Here is a 23161-nt window from a genome sequence, read left to right as displayed (position 1 = left end):
AATCACATGGACAACACACACGGCGAATCAACGCCAAGGTAAAGAGATGAACCACCTTTAAACCCGTAACATCTGAAACGACATCATGTTGGCTGAGACATTACACACTGCAAGGAAATAAATTACTCATCTTTTGGCAGAGCATTTTGTGCCACAGAGAAATAATTTTCTAAAGGGCACCTTGTAGTATGAAAGGAGGATTCAAGAGGTTCCCAAAGAGCCATAAACCCTAGAGATCCCCAGCCCAGCTGCCAGCTGGCTATGACTTTGTGACAACAGAACAGATGAGCTGTTGGAAGATTTGGACTCAGGCTTTCTGGGAAGTTCAGAAATTACCCAAATCATTTTGGTCAAAGATGAGCTGTCTAGAGCATGTATCCTTTTCTTGCCCAAACACCTGGTTTGATTAATTGTTGATTGATTCCATCCCACATTCCTGAAGTTATCTGTGTCTCCAGTCTTCCCCTTCACTGTGTTTCTGGATCTTTATTATCCAGGGTAAGAAAAATCAACTTAAGTCATCAGTTGCAATGTATTGATCACAAGCCTGATGAAAGTGTCTGTGGCCCCGAATTGGTAAAGAACTCATTAGGCATTTGTTTTGTTTTTCTTTCCTTCACCAGACTATTTGAAAGTGAGTTTTTAGACCAGTAAAAGAATGGCAATTTGTGCTTCTCTATTGTATAACATTCACTTTCATGTCCAAGGGAAAGTATTCTGTGCAATTTTTTTTTTCAAACTTTTGATAATCAGGCTAAAGATCTGAGAGCATCCCTTTGGCTACTTATTTTACATCTGCCCCAGAAACCACATATCTCTGCCAAAATCAACCAACGAGAATGAATTCTATGTGGGAGCCAAAGTCCTAGCCAAAATATTGAGGCTAAGGATATCTTTGTTTTCCTAAGTAAAATAAATAGCTCTTGTAAAGACCAAGATTAAACAGAAGCCCATAAAATCTTCAGTGGATAGAAAGTCAATACGTTAAAAGGAAGCTTTTTTTTTTTCCTCCCCAAACATGCTACCTGAATGTGTTCTGAGATAGAGAGGATTAGATTTCAAAACCCAAACCTGTTTTGGATGAGACTTCTCAGAATGTTTCTCACTCCACATTTAGAGGCTTAGAGCACTCTCTTGGGTGTCCCTTTGCCATGTGATCTGCACCAGCCTTGGCCTATGGTCTGCTTCTCCATGAAGGCTTGTTACATTTTCTTTCCTACCAGGCCCCACATACTTGTAACACCCTTCCTCCATCACAGTTTTAAAGGCCATGTATTTTAAATGAGAAAATGGCAAGATTTCCCAAGATTTCCAACATCTTGAATTCACATATTGGTCGAAATTAGTTTTAAAAGGGAGCAGATACCTCTGGTTAGTGAAAGGTGGAAGCAAAAGGAAGGCAAGGGTGAAGGTGGGATGAGTAGGTGGAGGGCTGGTTAGGAAACTGTCCATTTAGAGAAGGTTTGACCCTCCCCCCCCCCCCGTTCTAATATGGAATCTGTTCATTTGAGTAAAGTAAAGAATCAAGGCAGTTAATCAGGCTGAAGAAGCTATTGCTAAGGCACTTTGGCTTGGATTCATCAGAGTGGTAAGTTTTCAGGCTACACAAGGGCCATCTTGAAACCAGAACTAGCCTGTCAAGATGAAGCAGAGACTTGAATTCTGTCTTTTCAGTCATTTTAGCATCCAACTTTTGTGGACAATATTCCCTCCTCCCTGGTCAGTTAAATAAAACTGTAACTCACAAAGAGGAGTCAAAGCCAATTATCCTGGTCCCCAGTCACAGCTTAAAGTCCTTTCCAGAAAACCAGAAGAGCATATTTTTCCAGGTGGTATGAAGAGCCTCTTTGAGCCGCATGGGTTGATATAAAGATTCTCAAAGGGAAAATATTTGATAGAAAGAGCTCAGTGATGGGGGATGAGAAATCAGAAAGATGCACTTGGATGCCAGCATAAAACTCTACAGTTTTGTAATTTTAAGTTCTGCTTCTGGCACCAAGATCTGTAAATGGATGGGGGAAAAAAAACCCTCAAAACTAAAAGGGACTAGCCCTCTGTTTTCTCATTTTGGCCTCCAAGTGCCCTTGGCTGTACTGCTGCATTTTCTACTCCTCCTTCCTGACGTGTTTAGAATTTTTTTCCATACTTCGTGTGTGCGTTCTTCCAGATGTGGCTACCTACCACAATTCCCATGGCTCAACTCTAAAAGGGGTGTTTTGTCTTAAAATAATCTCAGTGTAATATTTATTGCCAGACTGCTTTAAATGCATGTGAAAAGGACTAGTTACTACAAATAGTAAAATAACCTATTATGAGAATCCTATTACAGCGAAAGAATCTGCATAATACCTTGGCATTATAAAATATATTTATTCCTATTATCTAACTTTGTCCTGTAGCATCACAATTCCTAGTGGTATATGGAATATGTACATGATGTCTACCACTTAGTTTTAGAGGAGATATATTTTGAATCTAATTTATAGACTGGTGTCTCAAACTTATTGGATGCCTGTATATTTGTAGGTTGCTTAAAAGTAGGCAGTATCATCTATGCTATGTAATTATGCACAATCTAAAAAAATGTTTTATTTAGTCAGTTTTTCTTAGCTTTGACCTCCTCCAGTGTGACTGTGGTCAGCATCAGATCCTCAAAATAATTCATATCTTAGCATCCCAGCAAAGGCCACAGAAGCAAATCCAAGAACTGGTTCTCTTCCAGAGTCCTCCAAACATCAGACATATGCTCTGAAGTTTTTTCCTCCAGTATTTATGACATTTATAAAAACTCCTGGGTGTTAGGAGAAACCGTGTCTAGCAAATTTCACCTTCTGCCCTCAACGGAAAGAAAGCCATTTGCACAGTGTGAGGCCCTATAATGAGGAATGCCTGGATTAATGCCTGGGAATGAAAGTCCTTAATTGGAATTTATAGTCTTTTCCAGCTCTGATACGTGATTTTGTTTAACAGTTGTTAAAGAACACACGGGTAGCTATATTTTTGCCGTAGGACAAAAATACCTCCAAGAACAAATTCTCCAAATTCTGCCCCATGTCACGAAAATAGAGTCAACCCAAGGCAGAGGGCTCCCTCATCTCTAGCCACAGCCTCCTTTGTAACCTGTGTTGACCTTGCCTCAAGCTTCCATGCCCTCTGCCCTCTTTGCTCTGAACCTGCCACCACCTCTTAAAGACTGGAAAGGATCTGTAAGCCAATTCACATTTTGTATACTCCTTGGTTATTCAGACTCCCGTGTTACCAAGCATGTTGGCTGGTTAAAGGAATTTTCTGTATTAGCAAACTGGTGAGGGACTTGGAAGACAGATGCAGGAAGGCTTTGAAAGGCAGTCACGTTTAGTGAGAGTGTGAAGATGAGGTTCAAACCCAGTGTCTGTTCTGTCCTTCCCGGGAAGGTGGATCTACCTGTGGGTCCTGTTGCTGAGGTGTTTTGAGTGGTCAAAGGTGTGAGTGGACACTAACACATAAAAAATAAAATAAAACTAACAGTTTATGATGGACTCTTGGAAGGGTTAACAGTTGATCTAACACTTAAGTGACAGGTAGGAACCTGTTATGAAAAGATTTGAGTAAAGAACCTTCACATTACTGGGCAGGGATAAGTTTGATGTGTTAGTTTGAGGGGTAACGATGAAGAGGACTGCTGTTTAAAACCTCAGGGGTTTGAGACCCTGCAAAATAGAGATACAGCTAAGTGAAGATGTCCAGCAAGCAGCATGGGTTGGAATCTTGGGGGTGTTGGGGAGAAAGGGAATCAGGGCATATGTGAAAATTAGTGTGTGGAACTTGTAAAGCATGATGAGTACTTGCTGGGAGAGTGTAGCCATAGATAGAAAAGATAGAAATCCAGAACTAAGTTGTGGACCGTCAGCCTTTAAAAGTAAAGCCAAGGGATCTGCTACAGAGACCAGAAAGCAAATTAAGAAGAAACCTAGAGGCAAATGGTATCAAGAATGTACCTCAAAAATGAAGGAATGGTCCATTGTGGTGGATACTGTTGAGAGATCTGGTAAAAGGAGAATGAAACTGAATTAGCATTTGGCGAATCTCTGTGACCTTTCTAAGAGCATCTGTGGACTCATCAGTGTGGATAGTAGCCTTTTCTCAACCCATGTTGAAATGAGAAAAAGTGGATGCAGTGAAAGTTAAACATGTCAAGAAATTTTATTGAGAAAGGAAATGAAGAAGTTGAAGCTGGAAGAAGATTGGGGGTTAAAGGAGAATATTTTCACGTGACTATTTAAAAGAGAGTTATTAGAATAAGCTTGTAAGTTAATGGGAATAACCAAGTAGAGAAATAGGAGAGAAATTGAGGCAGAAAAGAGAGAATAAAAATGCAGAGGCAAATTCCTTGAAAAGTTAAAAGGGGTTGACTTCCAAAGCACAAGTGATAGCCAGTTTTGGATCAGCACAGGGAGTGACTATAAATATGGAGGCTACTCCACAATACAGAAATATTTCTGCATTAAAACATTGAGAAATTAAGGCAGATCAGGTGGAACAACATGAATTTGCTTATTTGACTTGTAAAAATACTGCTTTTATATGGCCTAAACTTACAATAAAATACTCACATAAAATAGCTTCAAATAAATACATTTGAATATATTCAAATATATATATTTCAAATAAATATATTAGTTGAAATATATGATGAGCTCATGGATGTTTTCAGTTTCTCTTTTTCTCAATTTCATGAAATGTTTTCACATAATTTTAGAATGAATATAGAAGAAATATTAAGTGCCTCTTAAATTGAATATTACTTATATCAGCTTAGTCTTTAGGTTAAGTCATAATGAATAGTGAACAGAACAAAGACCAAATTAGATCCATGTAATTGTTCTATTTTTATCTGAGCCACTGTCTTCTGTTCTAAAGGATCAAAAAACATCTACATACTTCAAGATTCCTTAGGATCTTTGTTTCTTAGTGACTGGGATATAAAAAATGTTAAAATGAATCCATGTGTTTTGTAAGATTTATCCTTAAAATATGTCCCTTGGCTTCAGTGTTTATATTTTCTCTCTCCTCCCAGGCTTATTTATATTTATCTTCCACTGTGCTATGAAGGAGAATGTTCAGAAGCAGTGGAGGCGGCATCTTTGCTGTGGTAGATTTCGGTTAGCAGAGAACTCAGGTAAAGGGGCATGTTGGTAATTGGTTTTTTTACATCCAAGAGTAGCCAGAAACATTTGTCACTGGGTCTTCCCTGGCCAGGGCAACCTGGTCCCAAGAGTAGCAAGTTGTGAAGGTGCACTATGTAAAAATCCTTAGTTGGAGTCTTAGACTATTAGGACTGCAAGAGATCTGAGGATTCCTCCTTTGCAAAGGAGAAGCATGAATCCCAGACAGGTTAAGTGAGTTGCCCGAGGTTTTATGTCTAATTTAACAACTCAGATACCCACTGGACCATATGTACCTTTCCACATTTTTGGAGTCCTCAATTACATTATTAGGCAAAGAGATTTTTCTCAATATAAAAACAAATGGCCAGGAGCTGGGAGGGAGTGGGATGGACTGGGAGTTTGGGGTTAGTAGAAGAGGTTAATGGTAGTGAATTACATTCAGAATGTATAAATTACATTCAGAATGGATAAATGAGGTCCTCCTGAACAGCACAGGGAACTCTATCCAATCTCCTGGGATAGACCATGATGGAAAAGAATATAAAAAAGAATGTACTTTTAAAAAACCACCATTGGTTATTTCTTACCCTTAAGATATTAAGGTAGAATTTTAAACTCAGGGTCAAAGTAGGAAACTTTTGCATCTTCAACTAACCGTTGTTGACACATCAGTCGCCTCTGTGAGCCGCTGCCAGCATGTTGGCACCTAATGCTATGGATAAGCTACTTGCATGATCTGGTGATGATTCTTCAGGGCAGGGTACATTCCCCGGAAAGCAGACTCATGGAGAGATGTCATCTCTTTCAGACTGGAGTAAGACAGCTACCAACATCATCAAGAAAAGTTCTGATAATATAGGAAAATCATTGTCCTCCAGCTCCATTGGTTCTAACTCAACCTACCTTACATCGAAATCTAAATCTAGCTCCACCACCTACTTCAAAAGGAATAGCCACACAGGTGAGTCATGCTGGCCATGGTGAAGATCTTCTATGGTCAGTTCCTATCATGCTTTCATTGTGAGAGTTGGGTATCATGGAGATGAATAGGTCACAGTGCCTTTTAGGGCGCTTATTTTTCGTTTTATGAAAATCAAAATCTGTTTGAAGACCTCATCCAGCACCCTTGTGGATATTTTGTCTCTTTTAAAAAATTTTACAACCCAAATCGAATCTGTATTGCCATAGTATCATTACCTCTGAACATTTTGGTAACTTCATTTGCTTTAAAACTTAATTTTCCTAAGAAAAAAGAGAGTATGGTATCTTCTTTTAAAAAGGTATGTTGTTTTTTTTTTAATGTAGAAATTGAGGCGTAGATTACTTCAGCGTAGCGTAATTATTACTTAGCAAGTTGGTATGGGTATGGGAAGAAACACCATCCAGGTGTTACAGTTAAGACTTCAGTCCTTTGAAATATATGCAAATATTAAATCATAATGCTGTACACCTAAAACTATTATGAAGATATATTTCAATTATACCTTGATTTAAAAAAAAGAAAAAACTTTAATCCTTAACTGTTGGAAGTGCTATTGGAAATTGTTCTTTAAATCTCTGATTAAATATGAAGGAATAGAGAGCATCATATTTAGAAAGTGATACAGGATGGTGAGAAACATTGTGTCTTCGTTCATCTTCTGCATCTTTAGGATACTTACAATGACACACTTTTTGACACTAAGAATGTGTATGGATAATCTTAAAAACAATGTGCAAATACAGGAGACCTCAGAGATATTGTGAGTTTGGATTCAGAACACAGTAAAAGTGAATATTGTAATAAAGAGAGTCAAATAATTGTTTTGGTTTTCCAGTGCATATAAAAGTTATGTTTACAAGCTGATACTGTAGTTTATGAAGTGTGTAATGCAGTAATGTCCAAAAATGTGCATAGCTTGATTTAAAAAATACTTTATTGCTTAAAAAATGCTAACCATCATCTGACAACACAGGGTTGCCACAAACCTTCAATTTATAAAAACTGCAATATCTGCAAAGGGAAGCAAAGTGAAGTGCAATAAAACGACGTGTGCGCTTGTAAAGATTATTCTGAGGTCCTTGATAGCCAGCAGGTGGGGTGGAAAGGTGTAATCTTTTAATAATCCCAATCTAAAGTAGCAGAATTGCTACTTTTAAATACTAATTAAACATCAGGCAAATGTCTGTCAACACTTAGCATTCAGCACTTTCTTAATTAAAGATGCTTCTAAAACGATAATGGACATAAATTTTGGATTTGTTTAGCCATAAACATAAGCAGAGGTGAATGACACCAAAAAGGTTCATATTTGGATTTGTGCAAGTAGGGAATGATTTGGATGATATGTCTATGAATGTTCCATTGAAAATGCTTGAATTTCAAGTGACTCTTCATGTGTATCCTTCCATGTGTTCCTGCTTGTACCACTAGAGTGGCCACTGCCTGGAATTCATGATAGCACTGTGGGAAAAAGTTTGAATGTTTTGAGAGTTTTTATTTATTTATTTATTTATTTATTTATTTATTTATTTATTTATTTTTTAAGGGCTGCACCCATGGCATATGGAAGTTCCTAGGCTAGGGGTGGAATTCTGAGCCACAGCTGCCAGCCTACACCACAACCAATGGGATCCAAGCCATGTCTGCAGCCTACACTGCAGCTCATGGCAATGCCGGATCCTTAACCCACTGAGCAAGGCCAGGAATTGAACCCACATCCTCATGGACACTAGTCAGGTTCGTTGCTGCTGAGCCGCAATGGGAACTCCTTTTTAGAGAGTTTTTAAATCACAGAATTAAAGATCTGTAAAATTGGAAGAGCTTAGGTCAGCAGTTTTTAAGTTTCTGGGAGTCAGGGACATTTATGGGAATTGAATACAAGCTCTGGACTCTCCAGAATAAGGTACAGCCTTTAAGTCCTGTACACAAACAGTTTTGCTGAAAGTTCAGAGATCTGTGCACCCCTGCTTGAAATACCTGTGTAAGAAAATTGATAACAAGTATGTAGTCTGAGATGAATTATTCTACCTAATTGGTAGTTCCCTGGCACAAAATATCTTTCACCATTGACCCCTGAACAACATAGATTCGAACTGCCTGGGTCCACGTACATGCAGATTTTTTTCAGTAGTAAATACATCAGTACAACATGCTCCACAGTTGGTTGAATCCATGGACCCAGAACTATGGATAAGAGGATCCTCAGATGCATATACTGTAAATTTTACTTGGATTTTTTACTGTGCAGGAGGGTCAGCCCCACACCATTATTCCAGGCTCAACTGTACTTACAATGAATCAGCTTTTACTTTATTTAATCAGTCTTAAAACTAGGTACTCATTTGCCTCTCTTTCTAAAATGCAAATACTTAATGGGTTGTAAGTCAGTTATGAATGAATAGGAATTAGACCAATTGAATTGTTTTCCTCTGAACACAGCTGAGAATTGCTACCTGAAGAACCACTGTTAAAAGGGGAGAGAAGATAACAAGGTAGACAATTTGGAACAGAGGGCATTTTAGAAGTATTAAAATATTTGGAAGTAACAAGCATGGGGAAAACTGACTAGAAGAAAAAAGGAATTGCAGAAATGGAGGGACCAAAGAAAAACTTGACTGTTTCAAGTTTTTCATCATCTTGTATATATTTTTTAATTTGTTGATTGATTTCTGTTGTAAAACCATTGAGGTTAAATGGGTTCTTGTCGGTTAGTATAAGGGTATATGACATCACTTCCATGATATAATAAATTCTAGTTTCCAGTCAACTGACATATAAATGACCTTCTGCGACCTAGCCAGTTCTCAGTGGGACTGCTGATGTACTTGCGGGTATGCAAAAAGTCATATCATCATGGGTATCTAGATGGTTTATTTCTTGGAATTGATCTAGAAATTCATATGTTTATGGTGTAGATAATGTCTTCTAAGAGCATTCCTTCAACAAAAGTGGATCATTCAGGTAAACTTTTATTGCTTTTTTGAATGCATGAATTTTCTGCAAGGTGATAAGAGAATATTTGCATGGATTAAGATTCTTGCTGCACCAGCAAAATTGCTTGTTCTTTATGAAACTTCTCAGCTAGCACAAGGACATTCCTGCATCGAGCTGGAATTTCTGAAATTTCAAATGGTCATGTGCTGTATTGGCTCTTCTTTGCATGGGGGTGTCTGCAAGCTGCTCCTTCTAGGATATGTACCATGCTCTGGAGTTAGTGGGTCACATTTCAGGTAAAATAACGACAAAAAAAGCCGTACTGGAGAGGTTTGTTATAAAAGAAAATGAAATTCTTTATTTTTTTCACTGCTCTTATGAATTACTGGATATGTCATGGTACATTCATAGAAGTCATAAAAGAAAATTTGTGGATTCCAAGCCTGCTTTTTGAGGACTTTTATCTGCTTGATCAGCCTAAGTCAAATATTAGTTCATTTCCCTAGCCCCTGGTTTTCAAACTTACAGCCATAATCAGAATCTATATCGTCTACAATATAAGAGCTGTCCAGAGGACTGGAATAGCATATATATTGAAATACAGACCTTGCTCAGTATTGTACTTATTAGACTGTGAAGACCACAAAATTGGGTCAAGTATTTGAAATGGAGCTGGTCAAAAATCTCTAAAAATTCATGCCCTTGGAAGTTGTCAAAGCAGAATGGGTGTATCCTTGAAATTTCTTCGGGAATGTGTGGTTTTCTAAAAATCATCAAATACAAATTGTTCATTGTTGACATTTAAGTCAATGGGAAAATTCCCAACAGAAAACCAGTGGCTAGTGACTCCATGAACTGAAAGAAAGCTCAGAATCCGTCAGCTTGCTGAGAGCTGAATGGGGTGGGGACCTTAAACAGAGTCTCCCTGAGCCTTTTTCTCACCAATCCTGGGACAGTCATTCTACCATGCTTCAGTCTGCCCACTCTTCCCATAAATCATCAATTCTTTCCTGCTTCCTTTAGTGGGATGGACACATCATTTTCTCTTTTAGCTTTTGTTATATTTACTGTCTGCTCCAACACAAGACCCCATTTGAACAATTTGAGTCATTTCCAAAGACAACAGATACAGTGATAATGGCCTTTAGCAATTATTGATGGATTTTTAATGTTATGTCACATACGGGTTCCAACCTACTCAAAACATAAAACACCTAGAATGAACATTCCAATTCTGGAGCCATGATTCTTTGAAGCAGTTTTTTGTGAAGAGTTTTTGCCGCTTCCACAGTGAATAGAGAAGATACAACTGTAGGGAACTGAGTACTTTGTAGAAGGTCATATTTGCTGCTTCACCTATGTGAAATCTCTGTAGATAGCTTTTAGGTAGAATTTTTCTCCAAAATGTGTTGGGAGAGGAAGGAGGGCAGATACTTACAAGACATTCAGAGTACATGAAGACAGCCATTTGTATTTGTAGCTAATAGTGCTTAACTAAGTTTCAGGGCACTTGCTGAGAACTTTCTTTTGAAAGTTTGGGGTTCAAGAAAATACTATTTAAATATATGATATTGAGAAATTCAGAACAGAAATGTATTTAGCAGTCCTTTATTACTATTAATGGCTCGTATATTATTGCTGCCAGCAATGATATCATTCTGAGACTATAACATAGTTAATGAAAATATAACTTAAAATATTTCTGATAAAGATAATTTTGATTTTTATAATTTAAAAGTAAATAACAAAAGATGGCTTTTTTCTACATTGCAATCATTTCACAAGCTAAAAACCATGAGAAAAATGTGTGCAAAATAGCCTTTTGCATTTTTGATCATTTTTATTTTCCAAAATCCTTTAAATTATATTTCATTAAATCTTTTATTATGAAGAGTGTCAGACAAGTGTAAAAGTAGAGAGGATAATATAATGAATCCCTCTGTACCTATCAACTCATAGCCACTGACCCATTTTCCCTTCCCAGTGTTAATTTGAAAACATGTTTTAGACATCATATCATTTCTTCCACAAATACTCCAGCACCTTTTAATTCATTTGTTATATGATCTGTCACTGCTTTGTTTGACCCATTTGCTACATATATTTTTGCAAAAACAATTTTCTGATTATTCTGTTCACTTGCTTTTTGAAAAAAAAAAACCACTTACAAGAACATTTCTTAAAACAAATCCCAACACAAATTCCTAGAAGGCACATTAACATTCATTCATATGCAGGGGTGCACTTGGAAGGTGAAAAATGTGAAATTTCAGTGCTATTACCTAAACTGAGAAAGAACCAGAGCTTCATTTCCTTTGTGATCTTCTTTAATGTGCAAAATCAAGCGTCCAGTGTGGTGGCCCATAGGTATGTCACCATTTCATCCAGCAGCCTAATTTCCTGTATTATTTCTTGCAGACAGTGCTTCTATGGACAAGTCCTCATCAAAACTGACCTATGCTGATGGAGAACAGACATCAATCATCCCTGTCCATCAGGTCATTGATAAGGTCAAGGGTTATTGCAGTGCTCATTCAGATAATTTCTATAAAAATATTATCATGTCAGACACCTTCAGCCACAGCACAAAGTTTTAATATCTTTAATATATGAAAGGGGAATCAGTCTGCAGGAACGTGAAGATGTGCAAGCAGAGAGAACACTGACTAGCAGATGTAAAGTTGGAATTACCTAGGTAACGACATATATATGAAGAATGTGTTTTGTTAAGAAGGCTTTTGTGAAATTCAAAATCTATGTCTTTTCAGTGTGTTTCATGGGAGAGTTTCCAACATCATTAGAACTTTAGTTCCGAGAGCAGCATGACTCAGTAGCTAGAGGGGACATGGTTTTTTAAATGTATAATTGAATTGACCAATCAGAACTTAGACTAGGAGGTGGAATATTAAAATTAGAGGACAAGGGACAAGCAGCGCTAGGGACAGGCCCTAGTTAGAGCTCCTTCACACCCCACCTGATAGCTAGGTTTGGATATGGCCGTTTGCTGCGTCATCTTTTTCCCAACAAAATCATACTAATACTTACAACTATTCTGGGCCTCGCAAGCCCCATTGCAAGGCTAGTTTCTAGGAATGTAGTAGGATTTTCCTCTTTTGAAGTGAAATTACAACCACAGATACAAAAGAATATTTTATGTCAGACTCAAAGTTTGGAAAGGAATTTTTTCTTATTATATGAAAGGTTTAACCTTGAAGACCATAATGTGCCTGAGAATGAAAGAATGACCAGATTTTGACCTCATTAATATGAGACCATGTTATTTCACTTATCCTTTTCAAGACACAAGGCTTAAGCATCATCATTAATTATAATTTAACCTTATATATTTGAATCAAGGTTAGTGTTGATGGTTCATTAAAGTGAACCTCCCAGTAGTTGCAGAATGAACCTCTTACACCCCTGCCTTTGCTCTTCTACCATATATTGAGCTGCGGGCTCTCAGGAGTGCAGACTTCCACTAGGTGTTTTGTATACAATAGTCTGTCTCTTTTAGGAAAGACAACCATTGAGACTCTCTGGTCTCGTCTTTGCTCCAGAGGCTTTAAGACATCTCCATTTGCACAAATGAAAAACCTCTTTCTCTTTCAAGAGTTTCATTCCAAAGAATATAAGTTCAGACATATGGGTGACTTACCATAATCAAAATAATTTATAAAAGTTGTGGGTCTACAATTGCCAGTCTGAAAACTATTTGTACATAAGTCCTCTGATTATAAGAGCCAGAGGAGGTCTGGCAAGATAAATAGTATGTTATTTATGGATTAGGTTTCTGCATACAAGCCGTGCATAATATTAACAGCTTAACCTAACTTTCAACCTATCCTGAGGAATATGCTTGCTAGCAAGAGTGTGTAGGAGGCCACATTCTAACAGTTCTTAAATGATGGAGTCGTATCCAGTTTCTTAGAAATCAGTCTCAGCACATGCTGTACCTTTGCCTTGGCTCCGGGTTATCTGAGACGTTTCAGGGTCTGGGAGGTAGCAGCCTAAGTGATGAGAAGATGAGACATTCTGGCAGAACCAAACTGCTTAAAGGCAGAAGCCAGGACTGAGCACCTGGGGACTTTGCCCTCTGCACAGAAAGCAGGTAGCTCTCAGTCTGAGACATGGGAGAGCTTTCAGCCTCTGCACCAACCAAGGGGCTTCTCAGCTTTTGCTGACCTTCAATCATGAAGATTTTTACCAGACCTAAATGGATGATAACATGGTAATGGGTTTTTATACCATTCCGGTTTGTAGCATACTGAGATGCTGTCCTGGGGGACAGAACCATTACCCAGCTTGGCCTTCACCAGAGAGGGGTGTAGAGAGAGGAAAGAGTGGGGACCAGAAAGACTGACCAGATTTTAACCTCGTTACTATGAGGCCATGTTGTTTCACATGAGTCATGAAGATTCACTCCGGTAGAGCGACATCCTTTGCTGGAGGGATATGTATTAACGGGCTGCTTAGTTTGCAGAGGTTACATCTAGATGAAATTTAACCTTAAATAGTCACTGACTCTTCATATACTTTCCCCAAGCCTTAGAGATGATAGAATTTAATTAGCTTTCTACTGTGAGATTTCTACCCAAAGTGCTTATTTAGCTAAAAGTAATTAAAAGAGAGCTTTTAAAATAGCTTTGGTTTCTACTCGTATTCATTCAGATCTGAGAAAACATTTTTTTCTTCACATTTGATGACAATGTCAGCTCCACATTAGAAATTTCCAGTAATCAGGTAAGGAGGAAAAAAAGAAAAAAAGAAAAAACAGCTAAATAGAAACATTTACAAGTGGATTGAAAAGACTGAGCCAAATTCTACCCTCAGTTCTAAGCCTGTAGCTCTCACCTTCATTTACCCTTCTCAGAAGAGAATTACAGGAATTTAGCTATGGAGCCAAAATTAATTTTAACCTAACTTTGAGAGTAATATCAATTCAGATTCTCTGGGGGTATTTTTTGGTGTTTAAATTTTTTTTCCTTCTCCTTTTTTTAAATGCATTATGTTAGAGTCCAACTGGGATCCTGAGATATTTTCCATTGTTGTCGCCACGACTTGCATTGTAAAGCTTTAATTTGTTCAATGTTGGCATAGACTCTTTTGTACATATTTATTTATTTGTGTTTATAAATGTGAGCTTGTTTTATATTTTAGCTTTCTATTGCCTGGCTTTATTATCTTTAGCTTTCTATTGGAGAGACTGTATATATTTTTTTCTAAATACTTTGTGAAATAGTTTTCTGTAGTAGTATCTCTGAATTTGATGAATAAAAAGTGACTGTGAGTGCAAATTAGAATTAGTAGTAAGAAGCTACTATAGCTGGTTTGCCATTATACTTAAATGGAAAATGTTTTTCAAATAAATACTTATTTTGTTTGTGATCCAAATTATTCAATTCCTTTATGAGTGAATGTTTTTATTTCTGACCCTTAAATAGGAAAGGATTATTTGACAGCTGGAAAATAACCTTCCACCAATTAAGCTAGTGACATGGGGCTACTTCTCCAAAACATGGCAAGAATGAATATTTTACAACGATCCAGTTCACTGGGGATTAATACATTTTGAAGTTCTTAGATTTTCTTAAGATGACTGATGCAAAGCCAAGCTCTGAGGCAAATTAGAAGTAATCTAGGTTTCTTTTCTGGGAAGTCTTCAGCCTCCTGAAAAGGGAACCAAATCAGTAATACTATGTAGGACCTGGGATGTTTTTTCACATTTATGGTTGGTATTTTCATTGTGAGAGGCTTAGGAAATGACAGAAGTTAGCCAACTTCACCTGCATGATTAGAACAGAACCTCCTCACTTCCTCTTGCTGTGATTATTTAGGATAACTCTCTTCTTCAGAGAGCCAAGGCCCAAATTGGCTCACGGCCCTACTTAGTGCTAAGTTGTGAGGTGTGTTGGCTGGTCACTGCTAACTCAGGTCCTCTGAGCCAAGGTTCACAAACCGTCCAAGCCACAGTAAGAAAACAGGTCAGCAGTTGCTGAGGCTTTGTCTGCAGTCACATACAGTAGGTTACATTAGAAAGCTTGGGGAGCAGCAGTAGGAAATAGGTGAGAAGTACTTATTTGATTGGCAGGCTGACCTCTCTGTTTGTAGTATTTTGAAATCTGAAGAAACTGGGCTTTATAAATACAGATTTTGGAAGAACTTCTGTGTTTCCTGTTGAGTAACCGTCTGCTTTGCTCATGTAAAAGCCCTAAGTCTCTCTCTCTCCCCCGTCTCCTTCCTTCCCTTTCTCTTTCTCCCTCCCCCCAACTTTTCTGCTTTTCTCACTTCTCTCTTCCTTCTCTCCCTCTCTCTTCATCTCAAGGAAGAATCCTTTTCCTAGCTCCCTAGAGAAAAATAAGAATACATGTGAAGGTGTGAGGGTGAGAATGATGAGAATTAGCAGGAGAGGGTTAGCCCTGGCAAAGAGATGAGGTTGAAAACAGGTTGTTACCTGAGGAAGGAGGGGTGGGCAGGGTTGAGTTTCCTGCTTTTTGCCAATTAATAGAATAGAAGCTCATTTCACCTTCTGGGTAATGTCAGGGCAGTGGTATCAGGATAGGGATCTGAGTAAAATTTAAATTTGAAGCAACTTTACAGAGAAGGCAAATCCTTGGCTAAATTAAATTAAACAAGTTAATAAATGGTGTGGACCTTAGAGTAGCTTTTATAAGTACCTTCCCCAAATCATCTCATTAAAACATTTTTATTTGGTGTGCTTTGAAAAACTGGTTTAATTTCAAGGTTATAATCACTTAATATTCTAAAAGCTCAAACCTTACTAATGTATCTTAAACGTTTGTGAATAATTGAATGACAAATAATTTCAGAGGTATCCCCACATCTTTTGAATCTTTTAAGGCATGGCTGCTGGTCGGCTTATTTTCATAGTGAAGTCATTGAAATGATTTTTATAAACTCAGGATGTCAGTGAAAATCAAATATTTGATATTCACTTTCAGTGTATTTTAGTATTGATATGTATAGTGTCTAGTCACACCAGGTGAGAAAATAACAAAATGAAGAGTTGAAATACAATAGGAGCAAAAGACAGTGCTCCAGAGCACCACAGTGTTTTCCAGCTGTATTGTCCTAAAGCTCCAGCAGTCAAGGATGTGAATGACTACACCCCTGTAACCTTCCTCCAAGGAGTTCACTGCCTGAACTGACAGATCTGACACATTTTGAAACTATTTTAACTCAAAAAATAATTGGTTTACCTGTAAAGATCTGCAACACAAGCATCACTGCCAAATTAGAGCTAATGCATTGACTGCCCATAGCCTTAACAGCAATAACCAGTAAGTGCCTACAGTGTCTAGAGTACTTAAAGGTGACACATTATACAGTTTTTTGGTTTTTTTTTAATTTTTGTATGTGTGTGGATCTTCTACTGAATGTATACTAATATTAAGGTCCGATGCACTGGATTATGTTTATTTTCATCATTTTCATAGGTGATAGCAGACTGCTGGCTCCATAACAGGCACTTGGTTAATGTTTATTGAAAGAAATTGAAATTTAGGGAGTTCCCATGGTGGCTAAGTGGTAATGAACCTGACTAGAATCCATGAGGATGCAGGTTCGATCCCTGGCCTTGCTCAGTGAGTTAATAAGGATCCAGCGTTGATCTGGCATTGCTGTGGCTGTGGCATAGGCCGGAAGCTACACAGGTCCGATTGTACACCTAGCCTGGGAAATTCCATATGCTGCAGGTGCAGCCCTAAAAAAATAAATAAATAGATTAATTAATTAATTTAATTAAATAATTGAAATTTATACGAAGTTTACCTGGTCCTTTTACATTGTATTTTTTGGAAAAGTATATCTCAGAATACCTTGGATTGGGGTAGATTGGTAAGAATATGGACTAGAAATACAAATTAAGGGGGGGAGACCATGTTAGCATCATGCTGTTCAAGACACTTCACCCCCACTGCTAAATGTCACTTTATATGATACAGGCAAGTAGGATGAACACAAGAAGATAACAGCTTTACATTAATCCCCTAATTTTTCAATGATTTTGGAAAGGAACTAGGTTCAACTGAAGTCTGAAAAGAATAAGTACACAGATCTGCTTTTGAGTAATTGTCTTGGGAACTGTTTTCTGGCTCAAACTGGCTTCAATATCAGGGAATTTAATGTATAAGCACAGAGGATCTTCATGGAGCCCTGCAGGCAGACTTGAGGATTTTGATATTTTTCTCTATCTGCTTTCACTACGTAAAATCAAGAGATGTTTTAGAGACCAAGCAGAACTGATCATTAGAAAATTATTTCTTATAGTTCCTTGATGGTCCTAGTGCTTAAAGGCTCAGCATTGTCACTTCTGTGGCTCAGGTTCGATCCCTGGCCTAGGAACCTCCACATGCCAGGGGAATGGCCAAAAAACCCAAAACAAACAAACAAAAAAATATTTCTTTCCATTCCCACTTGATAAATTCATCACTTTCCTTGAACAGCTGTTAGGTTGCTGAGAGAACAGTGGTAGCTGACTAACAAAAGTCCAATATTTGTTAGACTTGTTTTGTATGAACTTCTGGTCAATATGTTTTTTGTTGTTGTCTTTTTGCCTTTTCTAGGGCCGCTCCCGCGGCATATGGAGGTTCCCAGTCTAGGGGTCAAATCGGAGCTGTAGCCGCCGGCCTACATCACAGACACAGCAACAGCAACACGGGATCCGAGCCGCGTCTGCAACCCACACCACAGCTCACAGCAACTCTGGATCCTTAACCCACTGAGCAAGGCCAGGGATCGAACCCGCAACCTCATGTTCCTAGTCGGATTTGTTAACCACTGTACCACGACGGGAACTCCTGGTCAATATGTTTTTAAATAACTTGTTGCAAATAAAGAAGAGTCTGAGATCCCAACTGGCTTATTAGCCTCTGTCCTATTGATCAGTTTCCACAAGTGAGAAAGCCATGTTACAGCCTTGCAGAAAGGACGGGGAGCTGTGATACTGAAAACTAGTAAGGATGAGAAGAACTGGAGAAAGCAGTCATATAGAAGTACTGCTGTTTAAAGTTTAGAAAGGTGAGTTGATCCCGTTTTGCTAAAGCCAACAGTTCCTTTACTGTGAAGTAATCACAGAATGTGGAAGAAAGGCCCCTGGTCCATGCCACATGACTTTAGTATGTCACCTATTTGCGGTGGGCCGTGGTTTATTTATCTGGTAAATAAAAGAGGCTGCTTAAGAGCTAACATGTTTTCAGCACTAGAATTTTATAGTTCTCTTTAACTTTTTAAAATGTAAAAATGCTAGTCGTTTTTATTTAAATACAGAATCCAAAGACCCAAAAACTAAAGGTCGAGCAAGACATTTGATCTTAGTCAGTCTGAATTTTTCAAGGGAATACATGCATTCCATGTCTTTTTTATTTTCCAAATCAATGCCTTGTCTCTACAAAAACGTTAGTGTTCTCAGGGTATGCATGAAATCTTTTGCGGATAAAATTAATACAAAGATTCACTCTCAAATACAAATAGAGGATTCCTTAGCAATAAGGCAGTACTTTCTCATTGTGAAAATCAGAATTAAAACCTCGGTTTTCTTGTAGCAAATCTATGGAATTAATGATCTTCCCCATGTAGGTACAAAAATCCCATTTCTTCTCCCCAACTGTGTTCCACAGGGGGAAAGAAGAAAACAGATCAGCAGGAAGTACTAAGACAGCAAAAAAACCAGATTGGACAGTTGCCAAGAACTGGCCTCAGATGGGCAATACAGGGTCTCTTGCTGGGTGAGTGAGAAAGACAAAAGCAATAGGCCACGTAATGAACACCCATGGACGCGCCCCGCAGGGCAGAGGAGCTTATTTGCCTGTGCCCCTGGAAGCCTCTGCCTGCCAGGCTTGCATTCAGATTAGAGAAAGCTGTGTGCACATAAGTTATGGGGGCAGTTCTTAGCCCAGAACTCATTGCCAAAAATCCAAGAAGCATTTTAAAGATGTAATATGTGGGAGTTCCTGTCGTGGATCATCGGAAATGAATCCAACTAGTATCCATCAGGACGCCGGTTCAATCCCTGGCCTCACTCAGTGGGTTAAGGATCCGGTGTTGCCGTATGGTATGGTGTAGGTCAGAGACGTGGCTCAGATCCCCAGTTGCTGTGGCTGTGGTGTAGGCCGGCAGCTGTAGCTCTGATTTGACCCCTAGCCTGGGAACTTCCATATGCTGCCAGTGAGGCCTAAAAAGCGAAATAGGAAGGAAGGAAGATGTACTATGTCCTCTGATTCCTTTTCAAGGACACTGAGAGTCTGCTAAGTTGTATTAAATACCAGTTTACAGACAGAGTCGTGACAATGGAAATGAAAAGAGTCATGTCTGTGGAAATGAAAAGATGTTGAGCAGAGGGATGCTTGAACAGCTCGGAACTCAATACAGCTACCAAAGTCGTATCTTTTGTTTTGTTTTGTTTTGTTTTTTAGGGCCACATTCGCAGCATATGGATGTTCCCAGGCTGGGGGGTCAAATAGGAGCTGTAGCCGCCAGCCTACACCACAGCCACAATAACGCCAGATCCGAGCTGCATCTGTGACTGACACCACAGCTCACTGCAACGCCGGATCCCTAACCCACTGAGCAAGGCCAGGGATCGAACCTGCATCCTCATGGATACTGTCAGATTCTTTTCCGCTGAACCACAATGGGAACTCCTTATTATTTTTTTTTTAGTAACAGATATATTTCTGCAAATATAAATTGTCACTACTTTGATTTGCTCCCTTCTGGTTACCATTTTAACCTGAAGATGATAAAAGCTTATTTCTTTGAAAACTTTGGTAGATAACTATATACCCAGAATGTTTTCCAAACAAAGTACTCGGATTTGTAGAAAGGACATTTTCTCCTCAGGAACGATTCCAAGTAAGGATTCCAAACAAGAGTAAGGAAATGTTTTACTAGGCCTTTGCCACAGTTATAGAAAAATCAGTTTGTAGTTACGAAGTGTTGGTTAGTTTTTTTGTTTTTTAATTTTTTTCCTTATCCACAAAAGCTATAAGGGATTTCTAACATAGCTGTGGTTTTCATTCTTCCAAGTAATTCCCAATTCACTCGGAGATTTTTTTCCTTCAAAGGATCTTTTTCCTAACTTTGGTTCTGCGATTTTGCATGATCCCTGTTTGCTCAATAAAAGCCCTCGAAGTTTAGGCATTCTGGTCCTTAATCCTCGAGTTAGTTTTTCCCCGAATCTCGCTTAGCACATGTGTGGGCTGGAGGGGACCAGGATGAGCCAGAGTTGCAGAGAAGAAGGCATATTTCATGGCCTCTCCTTGTTTTCAAGCACCCCTTTTACATCCACTCCTCCAAGTGAGGTGAGGGGCTTCCAGGGCCTGTGAGCACTCCTAGGTAGAATCTGGAGGGGCAAAGCTTTGCTTTCTTCAGTCACAACAAAATAGCGGGGTGAATCCATGGGACCCTAGTCCCTCCTTCTTTCTAAATCCTTTTCATTATTATTATTATTATTATTAAAGTATAGTTGATTTACAATGTTTTGTCAATTTCCATTGTACAGCAAATTGATCCAATTACACACAGTTCCCTGTGTACAGTAGGGCCCCCTTGCCCATCTATTACAAATGTAGCAATTTGTATCCAAAAACCCCAAACTAAAGTCTTCTTCCCCTTCTTCCTCTTTTTTTTTTTTTTTTTTTTTTTTTGCTTTTTAGGGCTGTTGGGTGGCCTATGGAAATTCCCAGGCTAGGGGTTGAATCAGAGCTGCTGCTGCTGGCCTGTGTCACAGCCACAGTGACACAAGATCCAAGCCATATTTCTGACCTACGCCACAGCTCATGGCAACACTGGATCCTTAACCCACCGAGCGAGGCCAGGGATTGAATCCGCATCCTCATGGTTACTAGTTGGGTTCATCACTGCTGAGCCACAACAGGAAGTCCCCTCAAACTAAATTCTTGTTAGCACAGACCTCTATAAGGCCAGCGTGGGGGTGGGCAGGGACCCCAGATATAATGTTTCCTGAATAATGGTAGTGTTATTTCCTAGAACTCATGAAAATGAATCATGAGGTTTCATGAAACATTTCGTCTCTTAAATGCTCCGCATTGTTGAGGCAAATGAAAATGATCTAGAAAAGTACATCAGGGTTCTATTCGCCTTCTTCACAGGGAAGAAGCAACATTTAGCCGAGATTGTATCTTCTCTCTTTAGCTCTGAACCTCAGACTTAGAGATAACCAGGCCATGGTTGACATCTTCCTAAAAGGATGTTCTGTTCCCTTGGTCAGCAGGCTAGTTTTAACTTGATATGGGGACAGTAAAGCTCATTCATTTCAATGTTGCCTTGAGTATTCACTGGGGTGTGTGTGTGTGTGTGTGTGTGTGTGTGTGTGTCCTTGTGTGTGCGTGTGTATACATATGTTATATACTGTATAACATAACTAACATTCTTGATTATTCAGGGTTCTCCAGAGAAACAAAACCAATAGGATATGTGTATATATAGAGTTGTATTTCAAGGGACTAGCTTGTGAGATTGTGGAGGCTTGGCAAGTCCTAAATCTGATAGAGCAGGCTGGCAGCCTGATGATTCAGGCAAGAGTTGCAGTTTGAGTATGAAGGCAGTCTGCTGAGAGAATTCCTTCTTGCTTTGGGGAAGTTCAGTCCTTGTTTTTTTAAGGCCTTCAACTGATTAGATGAGGCCCACCTGCATTATGGAGGACAATATGCTTTACTCAAAGTCCACCGATTTAAAGATTAATTTCCTCCGAAAAACACCTTCACAGAAGTATCCAGAATAATGTTTGACCAATTAGCTGGGCACTGTGCCCCAGCTAAGACACAATTAACCTTTGTATTAATAGAAAGACTATGTTCAGGATGCTGTTTACAGGAAGAAATGCTATTTATCCACTTCATATACCTCTTCCTATTCTTGGCCCTACACAGGGTCTGAACATTTCAGAAGGCAAACGCTTCAGCATTTCCTGGAGTTTTGAAGAATCATTATTAGCTCGTGTCTTTAGAAACTCTTTCTTAAAAAGCTAACATAATGGGAATGGAAGGAGGTGATGTGGTCCTGCCACTGACTTCCAACTTCTTTGAACCCTGTTTCTCCCTTATACTATGTTTCCTGTCATTTTAGCCACGGGGTACTATTCAAAATTCAGGAAAATCATGACATTTTAGCATCATGAATGGAGAACTATTCTACATGCCTCATTTTTTTTACTTCTGAATTTGTAAAGCCATATTCTCTGTAATTCATTTGACTAACTTTTCATTGAGTATTCCAGGTGGTATGTGCAGCAAACCATCATGCACACTGCAACCTGATTAATTTTCCTAAATTGAAGCTCTGCTGGCACCATCTGCCTGTAGGTATCCCTCATTACCTACTAAATTAGATCTAAGGTCCTTTCCCTGGACTCCCAGACTCTCCATAATATTCAGATCCATGACCCAACTGAGCTGTTTTCCAAATATGTCCTGCCCTTTGCCTACTTTTGACTCTGTGCACTGCACACTCTCTGCCTTGGAATGTTCTCTCATGCTCTTGCTGTTTTAAATGGTCTTCATTTTAAATGCCTCCTTGTATGTACTACCAAGAAAATGTCATTTCTCTCTTCATAAACACCCACAGCCTTCTTGTCTTTTCAATTTCTCCCTGTACAATAGTCATTTGTGAGCTTTTCTCACTCCCTCTGTTAATACTGTCAGGTTCTCTAAGGCAGGAACTGTGTTTTAACCATTCATTCATTCACTGCACATGTCAGAAGCATATAGCACTTCTTAGAGAGTATCAGCAGGAGATAGGGAGCCAATTGCATAGGTTTGGATTTTGGTTATGCCTAAGTTAACCATAAATATATTTTCCAAATGGGACACTTTGTATAAAACAAAGCTATCAAGAATGACACCAGAATAAGAGGCACAAGTCAGGACTGTCCCAATCACACCAAGACATGGCAAATTAATCTAGGCTTAGTTTCCTCAACTGTGAAAACAGTAATATTTTTATCATACAGTTACGTGAGCATTAATTGAATAAATATGTGTAAAGCCCTTAGGGCAGGTTCTGCTCCTATGAGTATAATGATGTTGATGGTAATGATTGACACAATTGTCTGCTGAGCCTC

General features: G+C 38.8%; 1 protein-coding gene across 22 annotated transcripts in view; it reads left to right on the top strand.

Moving 5' to 3' along the window:
* ADGRG6 (adhesion G protein-coupled receptor G6) overlaps window positions 1-14454 on the top strand; it is a 139025-nt gene extending 124571 nt beyond the window's left edge. For 12 of the 22 annotated variants that reach the window (XM_021087261.2, XM_021087239.2, XM_021087265.2 and 9 more), the window contains 4 exons: window positions 5057-5158; window positions 5956-6108; window positions 9045-9090; window positions 11482-14454. In XM_021087261.2, coding sequence (XP_020942920.2) covers window positions 5057-5158; window positions 5956-6108; window positions 9045-9058 — 269 coding nt within the window. In that variant the 3' untranslated portion in view covers window positions 9059-9090; window positions 11482-14454. The remainder of the gene's footprint in view (window positions 1-5056; window positions 5159-5955; window positions 6109-9044; window positions 9091-11481) is intronic. The other 10 variants (XM_021087216.2, XM_021087180.2, XM_021087227.2 and 7 more) reach the window with 1 other exon arrangement.
* The last annotated feature ends 8707 nt before the right edge of the window (window positions 14455-23161 follow it).

This window comes from Sus scrofa, chromosome 1 (genome assembly GCF_054392235.1).
Source record: "Sus scrofa isolate SSC_HxYL_T2T_F1_AM1 chromosome 1, Sscrofa_HxYL_maternal_Yorkshire_Landrace_v2.0, whole genome shotgun sequence".
Classification (NCBI taxonomy): Eukaryota; Metazoa; Chordata; class Mammalia; order Artiodactyla; family Suidae; genus Sus; species Sus scrofa.
This window is presented reverse-complemented; position numbering and strand designations above follow the sequence as displayed.